General features: G+C 39.0%; 1 protein-coding gene across 5 annotated transcripts in view; it reads right to left on the bottom strand.

Annotated features, from left to right (window-relative positions):
* ANKIB1 (ankyrin repeat and IBR domain containing 1) overlaps positions 1 to 23,470 on the bottom strand; it is a 98,256-nt gene that overhangs the window by 61,116 nt on the left and 13,670 nt on the right. For 3 of the 5 annotated variants that reach the window (XM_075049145.1, XM_075049173.1, XM_075049164.1), the window contains exon 2: positions 157 to 425. In XM_075049145.1, coding sequence (XP_074905246.1) covers positions 157 to 344 — 188 coding nt within the window. In that variant the 5' untranslated portion in view covers positions 345 to 425. Of the gene's footprint in view, positions 1 to 156; positions 426 to 12,334; positions 12,447 to 23,470 lie in introns of those variants that run through there. The other 2 variants (XM_075049155.1, XM_075049179.1) reach the window with 2 other exon arrangements.

Genomic DNA, 23,470 nt, shown 5'->3' with positions numbered 1-23,470 from the left:
ATGTTACAAATTCCATGTCTGTAACACACACATACATATGCACATAATATGTGTCCATGTATGTGCACACACATAAGGTATTTATAACCTAGCTGACACTCTTGCATTTCTTAGGCCAGTTTTTCACACCCAAGCAAAACTTCAAATCATACTTACCCCAGAATACGGTTCATTCCATGCCTAGCAGCATAATGGAGTGGAGTATTGTGCTGGTACGTTTCTCCATAAGAAGTATTTGGGTCAAGAGTTTCTTTTAGTTGAGGGTTGCTCTCATAGATTTGGCAGGCCAAGTTTTCATCTCCATTTATAAGAGCTTTGCGGAATTTGGTGGTTGTATTTCCCATGTTGCTATCCTAGCTATCAATGGCACTTTTTCCTTCCCCCTTCATCCACTTGTTGTATGGTTCTGTAACATGCTTTGCAGCCTAAAAAGACAAAAAATATTTCAGTTATTCTGTGAAACACTCTTTCCTAGATGAATTCACCGGGAGCTACAGCACTGTAAGCAGGCATGTGAAGAAGTACATAGGGCCTGTAAACTCTACTCATGAATTGCTGAAGTCCTTCTTTTTAGGTAAATACACACAAATTCTCAATTTTTCACAGGTTATTTCCCTGATAAATTGTGCCATCTCCCAGTGCAAATATCTTCACTACTTATACTCTTTGAACATATGGAAAAGAAAAAAAATGGCCAACATCCACCTGTATTAGAAGACAGGGATGAACACTGAATATCCATTTATGAGAAGTGAATTAGAAATTAGAAGTGATTTCAAAACACATTAGAACCAAAGCAAAATTCTTAAATGAGGTAAAATTCTTCAAAAACATGCAAGAAAGCAGACATTGGTTTAACTTTCACTTAAATCATGCAAAAATGTGCTTGAAGCACCTGTGCTTGTGTAGGTGGGTGTAAACAGCAGTCTTCTGTGCCAGCAAGGCGAATGCCCATGAACACAGGAACTACCATGGCCCCATCTTAATAGTTCTGCTAAGCGGACTCTTTTAAACACCTAACCCCATTTTTAAAATGACACTTAAGAGATCAATAATGAACAGGTCCATACAATGCCAGGCATTATACTGGCACAAACCAACTGCACCTTACAAGTACTTCAAAGTACTTTCCAGCTGCTATGCTCCCCAGCCTCTCACCTTTATCTGATGGAGGGGACCAGCAGGTTGAGTTGCATAAAGACAGGGCAGACGGAGCATCTCCACTCATGAGATGGGTCAAGAGAAGCTTATCAGGTCGTGCAGTCGAGAAGAGCACATGTTGGTTTATGTCAGTGGGACAGACAGGGGACTCAGCACCAGTCTGCAGCTGGTAGCACTGTGAACCTTCTAGGAGGTCTCTTTTGTGCATGAGTCATCCCATTCAGACTGATCCATGCCAGAACTTTCACCCCACAAAGCACACACTGGGATCCAAACATGCCAGGCACAGCACGTTAGGCATTGAGGTTTCTAATGTTGGGCACATATAATCAGGCAGGGCAGGAGCTGCTTCGTGCCCAGTACCTTATATTCAACCTGATGGGACTATCTCAAAACTTCTATGTCTACATTGGCTTTCCAGCACAGTTACTGGTGCCCAGACAGCCTTATAGACAGAAGAAATATAGGAATCCAAGGGGTCTAGTGCTGCACAAAATCCCAGGGAATCAGAATGTAGATGCAACTCATGTGAAAAGGATTTGGGGAAACCTGGGGAAGAGCTGCAATGAGATATTTTTGTTTCTCCAGAGTAGTCCTCTCATGAGCTGCTTGCGGCTACTGTTGTAAACTTCTGTGTCACGTTGCATCCCAGTCTTACTATAGCTTTGCTCAGATCCCTTTCTGCACAAGATCTTACCAGAGCGAGTGTTGCTCTGTCTCCTCTCTGCAGTTCCTCTGAGAGGTCATTTCGTGAAGGGGAGGGAAAAGACTACTTTCATCCTAATCTCACCAGTGCCATTCGAGAAGGAGAGCGGTGGCCTACATTTTCATTGCCTTTTCCTACATAACCTTGGTGAGGCAACCCTTATTTTGGAGTTGTTGTGTCCTACCTTTTGATGTAATTGCGTGAGATAACAATGACACTGCCAAATCAGCTGACTCAACATGCTAAACATGTTGCTCCTGTGACCAGAGTTACCTAACAAGCAACTGCATTAAGCAGCTGAAAGTTTATAATACTAATACTAAAAAAGTTGGCACTCATTGAAAAGCAAATGCACACCCTTCATATGTTTAGTTATATACACAAACCAAAGCCCAGATTCTTCAGCCACACTAAGGATTCTGCAGCATTTTGTATCTTTCCATCATCTCTATATTATAAAATATAAACATGAGATACTATGCAGATATATTTATATTCTTCAAGAAAGCCACTACATGTTCACATTACCATGTCACAGCTCTCAGTGCTGTAGATTAATGTTTTCAGATGCAGAAACAGCTGCATTACTCTAAATATTGTATAGTTTCAGGTGTTAATGAAAGACTGTACAAAACCAAGAAAAACTCTACACTCTTCTCAATCAACCAGCAGTTCATATTACCTTCAACAAATAGGATCTCAAAAATAACTTGAAAGAATTATTTTTCAGTAAAGTTTGCTAACGAGATTAGTTTATGATATTATAATATCTGTCAATCCCTATTCACCACCAATAGCTCTCAAGACTATAAACTAAATTGGACAAGAACAAGTGCCTGGAAGATATCACGTTCCTAGAATCTTCATGAAAATCAATAATGAAGATCCCACTAGTGCCCATAATAAGAAGAAAAGCACAAAACCTTCTTCCATCATTTGAAATTAGAAGGCAACGGCACCAATTGCCATGCACTTATTTCTGGAAATTAGCACATGGATAGCTTCTGCCAGCTGCGGAACATGCTGCCTCTTGCCCCAAACTGGAACGTTAAACAAGTCTGGGTAGGCATGAGGGAGGGTGTTGAGAGTATAAGGAGATAAGATGGTGCCCTCAGGCAGTCTGAGAGGAAGCTGGGGCAGGGTGGTACTGTTGAGATGTTGAAGAAGAGATCTGAATGGATTTAGGCAGGGGTCTGGAAATGTATGGGAGAACTGAGGGTCTGTGTAGGGTGGCTCTACAGAACTAAAAAGCTCAACTTACCTCAGTGCAGAAAAGGCAAAAATTGTAAATGTCATTAATTCTGTTGCACACCAAACAAACTGTATTTATTTTTGATGGCGTATGGACATATTAGGTGGTAGCACAGTCTTTAACTACTAATAATACAAAAGGCACATTGCTTGAACTATTATGTACATTATCATAACATCTGGGAATTTTAGGAATGCGCAGCATGTACTGCATAAGTCCCTGAGCAAAACAGTGACATCTGCTTCCATAAAAAAAGCTTACAGCCTATGTGCACAATAAAGGGTTACATGTGATACAGACATGATATAGAAAGGTGAACAAAATAAAGAGTAAAATACTTGTCTGCATAACAGGACCACTCTCCAAATGAAAAGATTCTCAGTCAAAGGAAAGGGAAAATTTGAAGAAGGATTATGAAACAGAGCAATGATGCAGCTTTGAACAGAAACAAGTGAAAACTCCCTGCAAAACCAAGAATCAGCATAGAGGTATTGAAAATTTAGCAAATGGCTAATGTAACTACAATCATCACGTTATCAAAATAAAATGGAAGATGATAGAATGGGGATAGTCCATGAAAGCCCTTCACGTGAAGGCAAAGAGCTTATATTTGATGTGATAGCAAGAAATCAGCCTCTGGAAGAATGCAAGGAGAGAAGTGTCAGGGTCAAAACTAACCCAGAAAACAATTCCCTACTTAAAATACATGATACGATAAACTGTACTAATGTCTTTCAACTTCATACAGTATCCACAACGTCTTTCATCTTTAACACTAAGACAGGCATTAGTCTTTTATGCTTTGGAAATTTGGTGGGCCACATTGTAGTTTTCTTTTCTGAATCAGCCATTAAACATGCCAGCAGAAGTACAGAAAGACAGGGGAGAAGCTGCCTCTGTACCCTGGCTGCAACAGTTGGCTCCCAGCATATTTGGAAGTCTAGAAGAAACCAAGATGTGACAGCTACTGCCTCTCTCAAGCTGGCATGGCTCATGAGTGCCCTGCTGTGAAATATTCAAGATCTGCCCATTTGCAGTCTCCAGTTCATCTTTCAGCTAACAGACCAACTGCATCTGCCACCAAAGAAGCCTCTACTTCAACTGAAGGAGAAAAAGGACAAAATACGAATTCATGCAACAAACTTCTGGATCCGAAAATGGCTGAAAGAAGCCAAGTCTGACTTTTTTTTTTTGGTGGTGTTTTTTTCCATTAAGAGCTTCAAACCCGTTATGTGTTCTCAGAGGACAGTAAGCTAACAAGGCCGATGCTGGAACCAGGCAGTGATTCAGTGAAAGGAAACTTGGTTTGCTCTTTCGACCTCTCATTTCATGTTTTTGAAAGTGAAGGGCATGTATTTTTCCTCCTGAAAGGGGGGAAACGGGTGGCAGGGAAGGGGTCTGGAAGGTTCAGCCAGTCCACAACCTCAAGGACCTGGAGGGCTCCCGTGGGCTGAATACAGGGGTTGCTAAAGCAGTTTCAGCAGCTCTCAGGCTCGCATGGGTAGTGTGCAGTGTCAATGTCACTGGTCTTGCTTTGATGTTTGTGTAAACCCAGCATTTAAAATCCATAGGCTATTTTTTAATGTGATGTATAACAAAAACATCACAGTGGAACAAAAATGACAACATGAAAACGACAATTTTCAAGTATTTTATCTTAATAAAATGAGACTTGAGTAGAATTTTACAGGACAAAGACAAGATATTTGTCTGGTAGGCAGACCTATTCACTAAATTTTCAGGTTCCGTGATAACAGAAGGGCTATATCATAGCCTTTACCATAACCTCATAGCATTTATCATGACCACAAATACCATAACCTTTACACCAAAGAATACAAGAAAAACTATATGCAATGTTTGCTAATTATACCCCGTATTATTTCAGAATTCCAAACATCAACCATCTCATTCAAAATTAGAAACTGTATTTACTATGCTACTATTGCCAAATAAAAGTTCCATCTTAAATGAAAAAAACAAAATACTGGTTACACAACTCATCATAAAGTCTAAGGAAAGATTTTTATAAACACAGTCAGGGGCATCACACTTCTCTGCTTTGGCAGTGAACAGTAAAACTTCTATGGGCTTATTAGCAACACTGCTAACATCAACACTTTGATATAATAGCTCTATAAATATTTAACAAAGAGACAGATACTCACATAGGAGCGTGAAGACTGTGTACAAGATGAAAAAAGGGTGGATACAGAAAGACATGGGTAGAGCAAGGTAACAATGAGAGATTGAGAGCAGTTGCACCAGCTGCCCAATTACTATCGATTTTTCCATGGGCATCATCATAGAAGTGAGTTTGAAGAAGGACAATTGTAATGGCTTAATAGGATTTCAGAAGGGGTTCGTCCTTTGAAAAACTGCCACGGTACTTGCTAGAAATTTATAATGAATGACAAAATATTGTACAAGTGGGATCAGGTAAGTATTTTTGAAACATCCTACTTCTAACACTCATTTAGGAACCATGTATTGAACACACAAGTCTTTAATGAGATGACATACGTCTCTCAATGTACATTTGAATTGCTTTAATACTGAAGCTGAATTTCTCACTGAATGTAGCACTAGCATGTGATCATACAGCAGCCGTTCTGTATCTTGGGGGATGAAGAAAAGGAAGGGAGACATACTGTACTACACCATACTGCTTATGAAATCTATCAAAACCAGTAAAAAAATACTCAGGTTTAACAAGGAGAAGAAAATGCTATGTATTTCTTGCAGCAAAAAATCTATTATCTATATAATGAGCAAAGATCAGCAATGGATCTAATCATCACTTGTAACCATTATTTTACAATGTAATACTGTGTAATTCCACAGTTTAAGCCTAAAAAGTTTGAATATCATTCACAGCTTAAAAAAAGCCTACTTCTTATTTGACAAAAGTAGTTTTTCATGTAAACTATAAGAACATTATGGTGAAATAGCTAAGTGACCCAAGCTCAAAGAAGCAAGACTTTACAGACCCCCATAATTAAATCTTAATATTATTAAAATAAAATACATTATTGACTAAAATTAGTGTACATTACATGGTTTCTACACCTTTGGAAAGACAAGTGATAATGAATTCCTTATGCAAAAAGGATAAAGAAAAAAGATATCAAAACTACTTGTTTTCCAAAAGCACCTGGCTTTTGCTGACAGCATAAAATACTATATTGTGTTCTAAAAGCATCTTCTGTTTCAAGCACAATTAGCTCAAAAGGTAACGATTTTATTTGCTTTGGATACTGCAGTTAAACAGCTCATTTTTAAAAGCTGAGTTTCTAAAATATTTACTGCAGAGTCTGTCCTGCATTATAAATCATAATTTATTGCAGAAGAGAACTATGAACAGCTTCGTGGTTTAGGAGAAAGCCTAGTAACCTGGTACACTTAGGAGGAGTGTCACATCGTCATGTTGGTAATTTTAATTCTCACTACTGGGACGGACTAACACAAATGAAGCAAGTCAAAAGTCATGTTCAGGAACTCTCAGGATACCAAACCCTCTCCCTAACACCGCAGAAAAAGTCTTGGTTAGTGCTCCTCTTCCTCCCTTGTCTCCTTCCCTCTCTGCAAAGTAAAGAGCACCACAGTGCCAAAAAATTGCTCACTTTATCAAGAGGAAAAAATTAAAAATTAAACATTCAAATGTGCACACCTACTTTATGTATGGCTGGCAGAGATGTATATAATTAAGATGTAGCAGAAAAAGTTAGGCTAAAGCTAACTTTTACATGTTTACAGTAAAGATTTAAGATTTGCCAAATTTTAATTAATGGGCAAAAATTGCTCTTGATGGATACCTGCATCTGGAGGAACATTTCAGCAAACTTTTAAGTAACAAATGCACTAGCAAAGCTTGAGAATCAAGTTATGGAAAAGTGGTGGTGGAGGTGCTTGTTTGGTTTTGGTTCGTTTGGTTTTGCTGTTTGGGGGTTTTTTTTGTTTGTTTTGTTTGGTTTTTTTTACACACTGCAATATTCTAAGGTTTGTGCCAAAAGTTCTGAAGTCATCAACAGGAAATGATGAACGCATCTCTGCCACTTTAAACCTCTGTGAGTGGAGCCTGACATTATCAAATTCAGTGTCATATTTTACACGTCAAAGTACAGACCAAAAAAATAATTGTTATGCCAACATCTCACCCTTTGTAGAACGATCACCAATATAACGTTCTGTGTTTTAAATACCAAGGTTGAAAAGTGGCAATAATGTTGCAAGTTGACCTGCATAAAACATAGTGTATGGTAGTGAGAGAATTAATTATTTCCTCATTTATATGTTTGTGGGATAGAGAGTCTAGCAACTTATGTTAGGATCTTTTTATGCTGGCCTACGTACCCACAAGTAGAAGGCTTAAAGTTATTGCTCAACTCAGTAATTTGAGACTTTGGCTTACTGACTCAGGCACAACGACTTTAATGCAGGTGGAGTATTTTCTTTCAGACACATTTCTTTCACAACTCCAGTTTGTGGAGAAAAAGGGATTTTAAGCATGGCTTTGGTTTTCTTTGCATTGATACACTTACAGGCAGCTGCAGCACAGACTAGAAGCAGTTATCACTTTAAGGAAAAAATTGTGCATAGATCTAGCTAAAGTAATTGCTACATTAATTTTGATGGTGTTGTCTACAGTCCTTGTATTTATCATCTAAATGAAATGTGGGAAATCCACTGTGGTGTAGGTACATACACACATGGCAGAAGAGACAAGATACTGTGCAGCCAAATCAAAGGTTTACTGTGACAAGTTAGATGAAGATAGCATCCCTGCAGATAGTTGGGAAAAGAAATCCAGCGGCACAAGTTAAAAGGAGCACCTGTTTTGGCGCATCCTGTTTTTTTTATCCATAGGGAGCAGCAATTCAGTAAGACAGAACAAAAGAGTTATCATTCTATAATTACGCACTGTAATATCCAATAGTCTCACCTGTAATTGCAGATCATTTCATATTCATTCCAGGGCACCATGTCTTTAGAAAATTATTTTAAAAACAACAACAAACCCCTCAAAGTTCTCTGAAGTCCAGATAATGCTGGAGTTGTTCCCAATGCAACTGTCTGTCAAGGCCTTAATAATCTGATTTAATTTGCTGTAGCTTAGTTACTGCTACAAGAGAGATATACTTATTAATGGTCTTTTTAGGCTCCAGTCATAAAATACAGCAGAACTCTTTTAGGACTAACTCTTCAATCCTCAGGTTAAGTAGACTAACCAAATCTAAAATAATATAAAATATCTGTACATAGTGTAATACCGGCGCTATCATCCTAAGACCTCCTCTATCCAGATCAGAAGGTGAAGAAGCACAAGACAAAATGTTTGACATTTTATTAGATTAAGTCAAGCTAAAGACAGACATGCTTGATAGTTCTGGCATTTTAATCTCAGGCTCACTGTATGTCTTAGTATAAAAAGCTCACTATAGACTGTTCCACTGACTAAAGTAACTCAATACACTTTTGATACAGTGCATAAAACAGTTAATGAAATAAATGGCTATAAAAGTGACTTCTCTACCACAGGTCAATGCTGATAGCACCACTTTTTCATCAAGCAAAAGTGAACAAGTATCACCCACACCCTACATAAAGAAGCACCAGCAGCCCGTGACTCACAGGACAGTTAGCATCAGTGATAAGCTAAAGAATATGAACCAGAGACTGGTAATGTTCTTAACCAGTGCAATGTTTCTCCTGTTGGCAGCATGAGAACCCCATTCACGTAGTGTAATGCCTCTCTGATTGGTTTCTCCTTAACCCTCACACATACTACATACCCAATGTGTTGGCTGGGATGGGAGCCTCTTTGTAAAAAAGACTCAAACACACTTTATTTAACCGTAAGATAAGCAACAACCCAGCTCAGTTCAGTTAAAGACAAATGTGTGTCCCCTCCAGAATCACTTTCAACAGACAAAAAGAATACAGTGAAACCACCACCCAGAGTTACAAGGCAATGGTTTACAGAGTAATGGACAGATGGGATAAACAGACTGACGCTATATGGAGCAAAAAGTCTGAAGAAATTTGTGTGCTCCTGTCAGATTGACCTGCTTAGAAAAACTGAAGGTAAAGACAACCAGTACTGGAGAGCACTGCTAGGACATGAAGCAGAAATGAAGACGGATGCAAACAGCTATAGAAAACCCTATGGGGAGCTTGACTGACCAAACTAAATAGGGTGCAATGCGTCTTGACCCTGGCCTTAACAGAGCCCTGGATGTATTTTTCAAGTATGTTTGTTCAGCTTAACACAATTTAAAAGCCATGTTAAGATTCAGGTAAACAAGTTTGAAACTGCACTGCAGCCTAAAGCCAACCCTCTGGAGAGCCTCTGGTACAATCTGGCCACCCAAAAGCTTTAATGTTAACCATATTTTCAATGGCGTTAAACTGATACAATTGAAAACAAAACTTTTTGGCTGCCAAGGGGCATCCACAGAAAGCAAAAATAAAGAGGATGGCAACACAGGGCTGCTCACGAGCATGCACCTCCACAGTAAAATCTGAAAAACCCTTATACATTTAGAAACCTTAGCATGTTCCTGAAGCAGAATTCTCTCAGTTTAAGGAAGCTTTTTCACAGGAAAGGTTATCAGTTGGTAGGGTCATGCTGTCACTGGATCTTGTAAGTATGCAAGAGGTCTACATGGTGTATCTTAAAAAGTAAGGATAGCTAGTAGACCAGGTCAGCCAACTGCAATCAGACTGTACATAGTAAGCATTGTTCCACCACCTTCTAAAAGTATACAGTTGCATTTAGAAATAATGAGTATCTGAAGTCAGTGCATTTCAACACAAAAACTACTGGTTTTATAAACAGCAATGAATTTTTAATAAAGTAAAAATAAAAAGGTGAGCAAACAAATAAATCTAGATTTTTCAATGTAGAATCTCCCAACATATCGTGCTGTATTTCAAACCATCAGAGGAAAGCAACAATCACAGTAACCTACCACTGACTCCTGACTCGTAACTACACTATTGTGAGGACCAGTGCTCTATCTGTAGACTGCTGATAGTCTGCAGGTTGCACGTTCTGAATAAACCAAGCAACACTTACTGCAATTTCTCTATTATTATCCAAATAACTGAAAGCACTGAAAAGAATATTACACATCATTTCAAGGAATATGTAATGTACGCAGAGTTCCCTATTTTTACTTAACCAAGTTCTGCTTTGAAGAGTGACAGAGTACATCTCTACTTGGTGCGTTATAATTATTTCATAAATATTTATGGGATGAAACTTTGTAAAATATACACTACTTACATCAAAGAAGTATCCGTTTCTATGCTATTCAAGTGGGAGGTGAGGAAAGCATATTCAACTGTCTGAGAAAGATGATGAACAATGTTCACAAACGTACCGGACTAAAACCACACACGCACATACTTTTATTGTTTCCTGGAAGCATTCTTATGTGCTGGTTTTGTTCTCCGTAAAGCTAAAAGACAATGTGACCCCACTGATCTTTCAGAGATCTTGATTTTTTTCAGATGAATGAGTAAATCAATATCCTTTTAACAAAGAGGTAATTTAACTGGTCAGCACTCCTTCAAAGCAATACATTCATTTAGGTCTAAACACAGAATCCAGGAGAACATAGCATGTCTAAAATGAGACAGATTCCCAGAGCAAAATACGTTTTCTCACAATATTTCACAAATGTTTTATGACATTTCTGAGAGACAACTTTAGGAACTATTTAACTCTTTCTAGTCCAAGAGGTATGCATCCTGCTTGTCCTTGGGAGCTAAGCTCCCAGAATCTCAAGAGTCATCATTGCTAAGAACGAGCGATTCAGGTAGCTACAGTGACAAGGATCATCACTTGCACCTTACATAGGCCAGAAAATTAGCAGAACTGCAACTGCTGCACTTCTGATAAAATATTTAATATACCCATGGGCAAAATTCTGACTCTGGCAGGGAAATGGCAAAAGATATATTGGATCTAATCTAACATTAATTTACAAAAACACATAACTTGAAGAAATATTTTTAACTTTTGCCAGAACACCTCTGCTGAAATATTGGGCTGTTTTTCCCACTGCGTACAAACTGTTTAATCATTTACATAAAGGCTGTGGATAACAAAATTTAATTATAGTATGTCACTTACAGTTTGTATTTACAAAGATTATTCTTGACTCTAGCGTAATTACAATGAAACACAACCTTGTTTTGCGTGATAATGATTTTTGGCTTCAAGACAAATATCAAGCCAAAGAAAAGAGAGAGAGAATAAAGCTTATCACAAAAATCCAACAGAACCTGAGATTGAATCATAGAATCACAGAACGGTTTGGGTTGGAAAGGACCTTTAATGATCATCATGTCCAACCCTCCCACCATGGGCAGGGACATCTTTCAGTAGGTCAGGTTGCTCAAAGCCCTGTCCAGCCTGATCTTGAACACTTCCAGTGGTGGGGCATCCACAACTTCCCTGGGCAACCTGTTCCAGTGTCTCACCAGGCTCATCATAAAATAATTCTTCCTTATGTCCAATCCAAATCTACCCTCTTTCAGTTTAAAACCATTGCCCCTTGTCCTGTCACTACAGGCCTTGCTAAAAAATCCCTGTCTTTCTTGTAAAGCCCCCTTTAAATATTGAAATGCTGCAACAAGGTCTCCCTGGAGCCTTCTCTACTCCAGGCTGAACAACCCCAACCCTCTCAGCCTTTCTTCACAGGAGAGGTGTTCCAGCCCTTTGACCATTTTTGTGGCCCTCCTCTGGACCTGCTCTAACAGGTCCACGTGCTTCTTGCACTGGAGACCTCGGAGCTGGACACAGTGCTCCAGGTGGGGTCTCACAAGAGAGCAGAGCAGAGGGGGAGAACCACCTCCCTTCAAGCAGCTGGCCATGCGGTTCTCCTATTAGTTCTTCTATCAATTCTCCTATTAACATAATCGACATACTGACTGATGTAGACACTAATACAATACGAATGACTGCTGTTCTTTGTAGAATACTATTACTGACCTTTCCTATGTAAGGCAAGGAAAGGAGTAAAGACAAATGCAAGTTACCAGAGTCTCTTATTTTGCAAAATCTGACCCATTTGGCATCAAAACTGCATGAAGTGCAACAGAGTACGCAGGCTTAAAGTTACAAAGATTTTCAAGAACCAGTCTAAAAAAAGCATTTACCCAAGTAATAAAATCTTTTACTTTAATTGAGATCTTCAGCTATTTACCTGAAGCTTCCACCAGAAGTAACTGTACAGACACTGGGATCATAAAATAGCTAACGGTGCTTGATGGTTAGTGGAACTTTCTTCATGATCACATCCAGGGGTCATGCTGAAGCTAGACAGAGAAGACAGTAACAGCAGTTATGCCATTTCTCCTATGCTCTCACTATTCCTGCCAGCAACCAGATAAGATAGTAGGAAAAGAGCAACAGGAGTAACAAGTCTGGCTGGATTGCCAGGAGCATGAAAAATGCAGGAAACAAGGGAAAACAGTTTGCAGTAGTCTGTGGGTGGAAAGTGAAAACAGAAAGGAGAAAGGACACTACAAAACCTTCATCATCCACGGGCCACTGTCATGCAAGCTAAATAAGGCAAATCTAGTAGGTGTTCATTAAGCTAAAGGACATATTAATAAAGGACCTACACAAGTAGGTGAATTGTGGTCATCCTGAACAAACATTCCTTATTCTGGCATTTTTTATTTCTAGGAAATGACTGAGACTCTGTAAGTCTCTTATAATGATTTTTCTTTTGTTGAAACTTTCTCAGGTAGTATGTACCTATGCTACTTGTCAGTACAATGCGTCGGTCAGGACAATCAAGCTTCCTTCAGAAACAAAGAGAAGCATAAACAAACGATTAATATTACTACCCTTCCTGACACCCAAGCTTAAGAAAAATGTATGTTACAATGTGCTTGAAAATTAGTATTTATGTCAAAAATCTGAGCAGTAAGTAAAGAAAGCAGATGTTCTATGATAGAAATAAAATTATTTTCAATTTCACTTTTTCTATGTTCTTTTCACAGCTAATATTGCTGACAAGTTTGGGAGTATCAACCAGGGAGTTTTCTGCTCACTCCTGCCTGACATACACTTCAGCTCACATGCCCAAAGAATATTAGTGAACACAGACCTACTTTTTTTTAAAATCGTTCTTTTAAAAGTCCTGTTACATTTGTCTGTTATGGTCTTTCTTAAACAGCAAAACTGTGATATAAACCCCATTCCTTATATTCTAAACCACAACATTCAGGTCACCAGATTCTTACATCTTGTGTCTGCTGGAACATTTCACTATTGCATCCACTGTTTCAATTTCTTATTGCGCCTGAAAACAAAAAACTCTCTGTTCATGCAGAAATGTGTCATAACAATAAAAGAACATCTGTGCTCCAACAAAGCCAATGGCATTTGTAGTGATTAAGGCTAACTGGTTTGCCGTAGGTTTTCCTTTTAAATTATTGCAATACTGTTGTAGAAAGCCAGGAATGGTTTTGTTTTATTGGTTTAGCACACAGGCTACATCATACCACACTTCACTAACCAGCCTATCTAACCAAATTATTCTTCCTTCAGACAAAGTCTTTTAAAAATTTCTTTGTCCCTAATGCAGTAATTTAACAGCAACTTCCATGAGTTTGGATTGAACAACATCAAGACATCTCTTTGGACATCATCCTACAGCTGTGCTAAAAGCTAAGAGAAGGCAAACAAGAAGTCTGTTCAAAGGTATCTGGGGCAAGATACAATCTCAGCCAAATTTGATGATCTGCAAGTGTTATACCAAAGAAATGTCTAAGCTAGGTAAACGGCTACCTGATACAGCAAAAGATAAAGGTGTAGACTGACACTTTCTGGATGAAAACTACTGCCCAAATTCATGAATGAATCCATGATTTTTCACAGAAGAAAGAGAGCAAGCTTTTGGGTAGGGAGAAATGAAGGATCCTTGAAGACAGTAAGGGCTCCTATCCCTATGCTTGCCAAGATCAAGATTTAAGTAATCAGAAAGGATCAGGATGGTGCTGAACTTCTGGCAGAGTCTCTGCTATATTCTCCAGGGGAATTCTGTGGATTTAACACCAGAATGAGTTTAAAAGACTTCGAAGACCTGCAGGAGTTGCTTTCCTTGGTTTTATTTACCACCTTCTGCATGCTACAAAGAACCTGTTTTCCTGGATCGCAACCTCAGAAATTGATATAATCCATTATCTTTCCTGCTAGCAGTCAGTCCTATACATTATAGAGTTGTAAAAAGAACAATCTGCTAAGGGAAGAAATTTCTTTAGTCCAGCAACTAAGTGATTGACCTTGTCCTGAAATCAGAATTTTTCATCATTCATATTTACTCATGAGCATTCTTATTGCTTGCATCCACAGTGTCCAATACTCCAAAAATTATAATAGAATCTTGGAGCCAATGTGTTCTTGAGATATTGGGTTCAACTGATACTCAATTTGGAAACCTGTAAAAACTACCTGGCTTCTACAGCAGACTAAGAAAGTAAAAACTTTAATGAGCTTTTTGTAGCTACATTACTAAGCTAAAAAAAAAAAAGAGGAATTGCAAAAATATTAGACAAGACTTTAAAAATTAAAAGGAAAACCCCCAGGGGTTTTTTCAGCTTTGTAGATTTTGAAGGGTTAGAGTACAAATTAAAAATGACTGTAGGTCTGACAAAGACTGCTAAGAGTCCTTTGCTGTTTTGGAACTTACTTCAGACTGACTGGGAAAAAAAAATGTTGATCCTCAAAAATAAAGGCAGACTTTGCTTAGGAATAAATATCCAAAATTCTAAATGGGAGAGAAACTAAATGGGAGTTTATTCCTACCTTGAAAGAATTCTATCTCCAACAGCAATTTTATTTCAAGACTTTAGCTTAAAGCAAGCTGATTTTCATTATATATACTCAAATGTTATTAATGACAACTAGGTTACTTCTTCAGTTCTAACAAACTCATTTACCACTTCTACTGTTTATATGTCAACATCTTATTGATTAACACAATTTATTGTGTGCTTTCATGAAACAGCATTATATCTGGTTTGCAGCAAACTTTCCAATGGTTTTAGACTTCACAAATATGAAATTGACTTTAGTTCTTCTAAAAGTTTGCTGTTACCAATGTATGCATTTTTTTTTTCCCATTTTGTTTCCAAAGATTATAAACATAGTTACAATAATGGCCATACTGGATCAGATCCTTCTGATTTAATACCTTGTCCAGAGAGTTGCCAGCAGACTATACCAATGAAAACTACAAAAACTGGGCAAGAGTGAACTGATGCTTTTCCACAATACTCTCCCAGTCTTTGGCAATTTACCACTTGATGAATTCTTGAGCCAGACGCACTGTTTTTATGTTAATAACCTGTAATGCATTTTTCTTCCATCAATTTTTTCAAAACTCCCTAAATCTATGGAAAATCTTAAAAGCCCCAGCATCTTGAAATTTCACAGCTTAACTATTAATTGTGAAGAAACATCTTTTTTTAATTTGCCACTTGTTAAATTTCACTTTCACTGTCTACAAGAACTGAAAGGTAGACAGCAAAAGAATTTTCCTATTTACTCTCTCCATTCCACTTGTGATTTTAGAGATTTTTATCACATCACCTTTTACAGGTGATCACCTTTCTGTCACACCAATCTTTTGCTCTTTCACAGAGTGATTAACCCTACTCCTTAAGAAATCAATTCTGTGCAACTTTTAAGATCCTTTCTGCTTTTTCTGATCTTTTTCCAATGCCACTAACACCTTTTTGAGTTAGGAGATGTGGAGCTGTGTACAACATGCAGCATGCATGGATTTACATGGTGGTGGCATGATCTATACTCTTTCAACATTTGTTTTACTTTTTGGACTGGTTACTAAGGACTATTTCTTCAGAGTTTTTATTATAACCTCAAGATCTTGCTCCTGAGTGGTAACAATTAAGACAATAATATTCTATATAAATTTAGTACCCCCCCCAACCATGTGAATCTTTCACCTTTAGCTATATTGAGTTTCATATGCTATTTACCATTGTGTCTCATAAAATTCTTTTGCAGTTGACACTGTGTTTGTAGTATTGTCTAGAGACTATCATCTCACCACTTAACATCTTTTCTGGATCATTTATCCTTACATTAAAAGCAGAGGTCCTAGCACTGATCTATCTGGGACTCTATCAGTAACCTTCAACCACTGCAAAAACTGTCTCTTTATTCCTACCCATTTCTTATCTTTTAACCAGAGACTTCTGCACGCAATGGACCCTTCCTCTTTCCCAAAGCTGTCTGGACTCTTTAAGGCTTCTAAGCAATGTGATCATGTGAAATGCCCTTTGAAAATCCAAGCAGATTATATCAAATGCATTTGCCCTGCTAACTTCTTCAAAGAATTTCAGTAAGTTTGTGAGACCAGACATTCCCTTACAATGCTATGTTGACTGTTCCTCAGGACATCACATTTATCCACGTGTCTTCTAATTTGGTCCATTATTACATCATTTCTACTAATATTCCAGGAACAAGCATCAGGCTTATGTATCGGCTGTTCCACAAGTGTGTCCTAGAATCTTCTAAAAATTGCATCATGTTAACTCACTTCCAGTAATGCAGCACCAAGTTAGTTCTTAAGGGAGAGGTTGAACAGGTTTTTTGCACAGTTTTAATTACCAAAAATTGTACTAAAGAAAACCATATTTCCGCTGAGAAAAATAACCTGAAACAAGACTCTCCACAGCTTTTCCACAGGATTCAACACAGATTGACAGTTCTGAGATCAGACCTACAAAATTAAGACCCTGGCTTTCATCACTAAGTAGGTGCATCTCACTTTGGCAAGTCATACTTGATAAAGGGATGGCATCTATGCTAATCTCCTTTTACCTTGCTTGATTCAGTCAGAATGTAGGAAATCTGTAAAGCACATCTAGAATATTTTTTTACATTAGGATGGATGAGTGTTACTCTGTCTTTTAAAAATGTTGCATTATTTTAGACTTCCCTCCCTCCCCATTTTCTCATGAAAGACCTCTCACTGAGAGCTGGTGAATTATCAAGGAAGGATTGTAGCCAGATACTACAAAAAAGAGAGGAAAGCATAAGTAGCATGATATCACATATGCAGACCTTGCTTCTCCTTACTCTTCACTACTTCACAGCAACAACAAATAAAAGGATACTTGCAAAAAAAATTGCCCCTCTCCTCTAAATTCCCCTGTTCCCATGCTCTCCTGTAATCTGTAAACCTTGTCACTCTTATTACTGTTCTTCTCCACTTCATGTTTGCTGGGGAAGAACAAGGAGAGACCTCCTCACAGAAAACACTTGACTAGCCAAGGCATACCTGAAAAATTTTACTGGATTTCCCCATGTGAAGGAGGAGAAAATTCCTCTGTCCAGAAACAGATTTAAGCATTCAACCCTAATTATACAGTCTAATATACCAGTCAGGAAATACTTTACTTTTTATGCTTTAAACCAGAACACTGCAGTCTAAAAAAGGGAATCATTATAAAAAGATTTAGATTGTAATTTGACAGTTATGCTGGATTGCCACAGAACCAGATCATCTGAGGTACCAGATTTAAGCCTATTCAATAGCACATTGCTAATGGCCATACAGTAATGTTCCCCTGCCTCAGCAAAAGCCTTTGGCTTGCTATCCAGTAGCCAAGATCATCTCATGCCTTGTCCCCGAATTCACCTTTGTGTACTGCCCAAGTTTTTGCAGGATCGGGTTTTTTTGGATGGAAAGCTGCTGCCTCACCTCTTTTTACTGTCTCTTTTTACTGTTACTGTGCCAGCAAGCATGTGTTCTGAAAAGCAGCATTTACTAGATTTACATACCCTTTGTTTCTAAAACCACTTGCCCACGAGCCCATCTAGTATCAAAATAGACAATGTGGAGTTAGCGCAGCCTGGGCTGTGTTCATCACTGACTCTTCCTTCCATGCCTGCTCCATACAGTTCCCAGGGTCATAAGAAAATTATGACTGCAAACATAGCTAGCTCACCAGTGGATCCAGTACTTCTTGGTTAGGTAAGGTGACCTTTAGGACCTCTGTCCCTTACTTGCTGCTACATTAGACAGAGAGATCCTGCAGAACAGAAAGATCCAAGTCATCCTCCTGACTTGGGGAGGTGTCAGTGACACTGCACAGGAGGTTCTTAGCCAGTGCTATTTCTGAACACTGCTCACAAAGTCACAGAGGACATCTGCACATGGGCTTTCCCCGCCGTGGTGGTGCTGCTGCTGTGACTAGGACACATGTTCCCTTCCTGCTACCTCCACAGCTAGGCATGCCTCCTCACATAAGGGAGACTTTTACTTTGATGTCTACCAAACCTGGCTGCAAAGCAGTGACAGCAGACACCCAGCCGAAGACAGCACATGGCCACCTAAGACTACGCAATCCAGCCTGCTTACGTAAAAAAGCAGGTCTACGGCCACCAGTCAAGTCACCGTGTCTCTCCTTGAGCTTGACAAGCCCATTCACCCTCCTCTACCATGACCGGTAAAGCTGTTCTTAAGCAACCTGACCTATCACTAGGAAAACTTCAATTATCAATCCAGCATCTCCTAGGTACTGGTAGAACTTGTATTTGGCTGCCTGAAAGTGACACAGAAATCCACTGGGGTTAGGTCCAAGGATAGAGCTTGTTAGAAGAAGAATCCCACTGCCAGTTTCACTGCACACATCTGCAGGAACAAAAGCAAGCAGTGGTAGATGAGATGTAAGCTGGGGGAACCAGCTGTATTAGTTTCAGCAGCTTGCAGAGTTGTGATACTCAGGAATCCCTTGGTGACCGCTTTATGAAAAACCTACTCCTGTGCCAATGTAACACACAGGAACTTATTTAAGAATAGTTCTTCCTGCTTGTAAAGTGAAAGGCTCCACAAGAGACCCCCCCCTAAAAAAAACCCGAACAAGTGCATTTCTTTTTCCCCTACACTTCTTGTTCCTGTCTTGGGTTGTTCTCCTCCCCCAGGTCCAGTTCCCTGTTATCGCTGCCCAGATCAGTGTGTGACCTCTACCAGATTTCCCTGAAAGGTTCAGAAATTATTACAAAGTCATTTTTATAGTTATTATGAAGCATGCACTTAGCAAGCTGGAAATCTGTCTCCATTAACTTTTTATGACACTAATGTTGTTTGAGAAACTTAGACAGTAGTTTCTAAAGTGGTTTTAATTGACATCAGGGCTGATCCTGCCCTTTCTGTTTCTGATCCACCCCTTCTGTTCATCCATATTCGCGCACTTTCCCTTGTTTTGTACTGTCATGTGCCTTTGTGATTACAGAGAGAAGAATAGCTGTAACTCAGATCAGCTCCCTCTCTTGGGTTTTCTTCCTGGATGTTGATGGTCTGAACAGCCAGAGCATGGCAGCAGTGATAGGGAGGCAGGACTATTTGTACCAGTGCATACTGTAAAGAGTGGAAATACTTTCAAAACTGTTTGTTCAAACTGAAGTGCAGACAGAAGCAGAAACACCAGCAATGTGCAAACTGTGCAAAGCCCACAGTTGTTTGGGTGCTGGAGGCAAGGCAGGAGTACACCAGCACCACTGCGTTAAAGTCAAAACAGTTTTCAGGAAATTTCTCTTGTAGCCCATCATTATTTTATCAGCTATGACTCTGACAGTGGCTGTGCATTCAAAAGGGGATGGTGGATGGAGCACGGACTGGAGGATGTAGCCGGGTGGAGTGGAAGACTGCAGATACAGAGCAGGCATCACAGCACCATAGGCAGCACTGGCTGCTGTAAACTGCACCCAAGCTTACAAGTACCCATGCTGAGCCATGTACAAAGGAGTATCAAACTATATCAGGATGCATACTCCCAACGAGTAACTGATACAGCAGCTTCACCCTAGTCCTTTCCAAAAATGTAAGCAGAACTGGTACCTGAGTCTGGGTCCAGTTTTAATCTCATTATGTAAACAAACAGATGCTATTCCAGTGCCTGATGCTAGGCAAGCAAGACTAGGTGGAAAGACAACTAACATCACTGTCCAACAGGCAGTGAAAGCACACAGGTCAGCTTGCATTTTTACTAGAGGGCAAAGACATGCAAGCTCTGTTACCCTGGCAGTCAAAAAGCAGCAGTGGGGCAAGAAGGTACTGGTGAAAGGTGTTTGGTTTAGCTGCAGGAGGCCCAGCAGGACTCTGGTGAGAACAAAATCTACCAACTTGGCACAAAGCTTTTTGAACAAAGACAGTCTTGAAGCGGAGGGGTGGTGAGAAATATGCCTAATGTAGTCCCTATCCACTTGCACTTTGGGAAAGGGTGATGCTTAACAACAGTCTCCCCTTCCTTCCCTCCTATATCGCATATCCTGTTGCATCATATTTTGTAATAGACTTAAAACTTGCTGGGGGACGATCCATGGACCAGTTTTTCAATTGCTGGCGGATATGCAGAAACAACAATACTTTATCAATAGGGTTGAGGTATTCATTAGAGGATTTAAGTCTTAAGGTCTTCTGAAAATTTCAACAGGCACACAGCTTTAAAAATCCACTCTGGTGTCAGCCTGTGTACTTGTATAACATCCTGCATAGCAAGAAGCATGTTCTAATTGCATTAAACTACTCTCTAGAAAATCAGAAGGGGAAAAAGAGCAACAGACAAGAAGTGAGAGAAATGGAACAGTATTTGTATTACAGTAAAAGTAAGAAGCATCTCTGAAGCAAGCACCTAACAGCTTAAAGAACAGCCATGACTAACAATATACAGTATCAAAAAATATACCTCTATAAAGAGATGAAATAAATATAAAAGACTCCCTTTTCAAATGATGTTTTGTATGAAAACATATTGTATTGCAGCAGAAGGGTGCGAGGCTGGAATGTTCCAGGAATCAGGGATGCTGAAACCACCTACTCTAAAAGGCACATAATCCACCTATGCAATAGCTTGCTCATTTTCAGGAGGTAATCAAGTGTCTGTGTAACATCGAAATCTTATTTCCTTAATCAATTAGAATGGCAAACTGTAAAAAAAAAAGCCCAAACCTTTGCATTTTACAGCCCCATGTCCCATTGAGTCCATTTTGAAAACAGAATACTGCTCTCAGGTCTTCAATTCTACGTGGACAAATTTAAAAGTCACTTCCATTTTTAAGAACGCAACTTATTTAAATAGAAAGATAAATGATTCTTTATCAGAAGCATCCTCAATTGTAGGGAATTGGGGCCACAACATACAATTACTGCATCCTTTCTTGGACATCTCTTTGTGTGCCCTTGGTTACAGCTGTTTGGATACAGCAGCTGGGTGGGCAGCTTGGAAAGGACAACAGGAATCATCAAACAGAGAGTAAGCAGACACAGGCAGTACTGGGGAAAATAAAGTATACAATAGCTAAAGCAAGGCATGATTAGGGTGGACTGTCTGGCTTTAGGAATGTGAAAGGATTTATTTTCACAGTAAGCTGTGGGCAGACTGGTTTGGGAATATTTTTTTGTTCAAAGTTCATACTGAGGTTTTAGTTTCAAAAAGAAACTTTTTTGAACAACTCCATTTAGCACTAACCCAGTTTGCTTTGATCTGCATGTCAACATTACTTTGAAGATGCTACTACATGCTGAAGACACCCAGAAAATACTGCCTGGTTTTGCTAGAAATTGTATTATTCATACAGAAGTTATTCCCAGGAAAAACATGATTTTGGGGTTTAGGATTTCTTCCCTTGCACCCATGAGTAGATGCTAAAATTGAGAACCTTTGAATATTTGCAAAATAATAAAGGACATAATTATTAGTAACTCCTCATGGCTACCCTGATACCACAATGTACAAAACTGAAGTTAATTCAGTATACTTTTAAGGCTTGTGACTAATTTAGAAGAAACTTGACTCATCTCTTCTTAGAAAACCATACGAATAGCTAAAACAGAAGTGTGTGTGTGTGACAAAATCAATCTTTAAGAAGGTGATTGGTCAATTTTTTTAAACTCTGGTTCTCCATACTGCTTCCTCACTCATTGTATATATAACAGAAATACATGCAGAAAAAAATCAACAGGATTTCTGAATTGAGCTCAGTGAGACTGAATTTAAAAGGTATTTCTATGAAATAAAAGACCAAGTCAATAGGCACTTTACATTGCCTTTAAAGTAAAATTATGTGACTGTTTTGTAACCTATTCAGGTTTGCTCATTTTACATTGTAGTAACATCCAGGGTAACAGAGACTAAAACCTCCAAATTATCTCTTTTTAGTTAAACATTACAACTAAGTATTTCATACCAGAACATGATGCCTAACTCCCACTCCAGACAAATGAATTTAGCTTTCTATTCCTTATTAAGTAAATAAGGATAAACCTCAGGCTGCTTGTTTATGAGAAAGTCTGGATTTATGAATTTGAAAAAAACCCCCACGAAACAACACAATCCCCCCCCCCAACCCTAACCTCAACAAATAAATAAAACCAGAATAAGCCTGAATTACAATTACAGTTATACATTTATTTCATTGCCTGAAAGGATGCACAAGAAATCAGGCTAATATCACATAGCAGGAAAAAATTTTAAAGTCATATTACAGAAAAAAAACCCACAACGTTATTTAAAAATACAAAACTCTGGAAAAAAGATACCTAATTCAGGATTAGTCTATTCCATTATGGACACATGATAATTTGAAGCACTGAACTAATCACTTCAAATTTTTGACTATGCAGAAGTCAGGCTAAAAAACAGGGTCTGAGCCATATAGTAGAATTTATGTGAGATAATCATATTGTTCTCTTCTGTGAAGCTCCACAGCCCTCCGGCCCAAAACCAGTTGTATGCAGAGGAGGGAGAAAATAGCTGGTTGTGCAACCACATCATCTGATACAGAGCAAGCACTTATTTACATTGGAAGGAACCTCTGGAGGACAACTGCTTCGATCCTCTACCCAGGGCAATCTTCAAAGCCTCAAAGGCAGCTCAAGGCCATTCTCAATTAAGTTCAGAGTATCTCCAAGGATGGAGAACCCACAGCCTCTCCAGGCAACCTGTCCCAGCATTTGACCATCCCCATGATGTAAATCTTTTCCTAATGTCTAATTGAAATATCTGTTGCTGAACTTTTTCTGTTGCCTCTAGCCCTGTCACCCAGCTCCTCCAAGAGTCTGGTTCTGTCTTCTCTGTACCCTCCCATTAATTGAAAACAAGATCCTCCCCCTAGTCTTCTCTGAACACTGAGGACACCCAGCTCTTCCAGCTTCTCTTTTTACATTATGTGCTCCTGCCCCTTGATTATCTTGGCAGTCTTCCTCTAGACCTTCTCCAGTATGTTAGAATCTCTCCTATATTGGGGAGTGCAAAACTAGACACTGTTTCAGATGCAGTCACACAAATGTCAGCCA

Source organism: Buteo buteo, chromosome 2 (genome assembly GCF_964188355.1).
Source record: "Buteo buteo chromosome 2, bButBut1.hap1.1, whole genome shotgun sequence".
NCBI lineage: Eukaryota > Metazoa > Chordata > Aves > Accipitriformes > Accipitridae > Buteo > Buteo buteo.
This window is presented reverse-complemented; position numbering and strand designations above follow the sequence as displayed.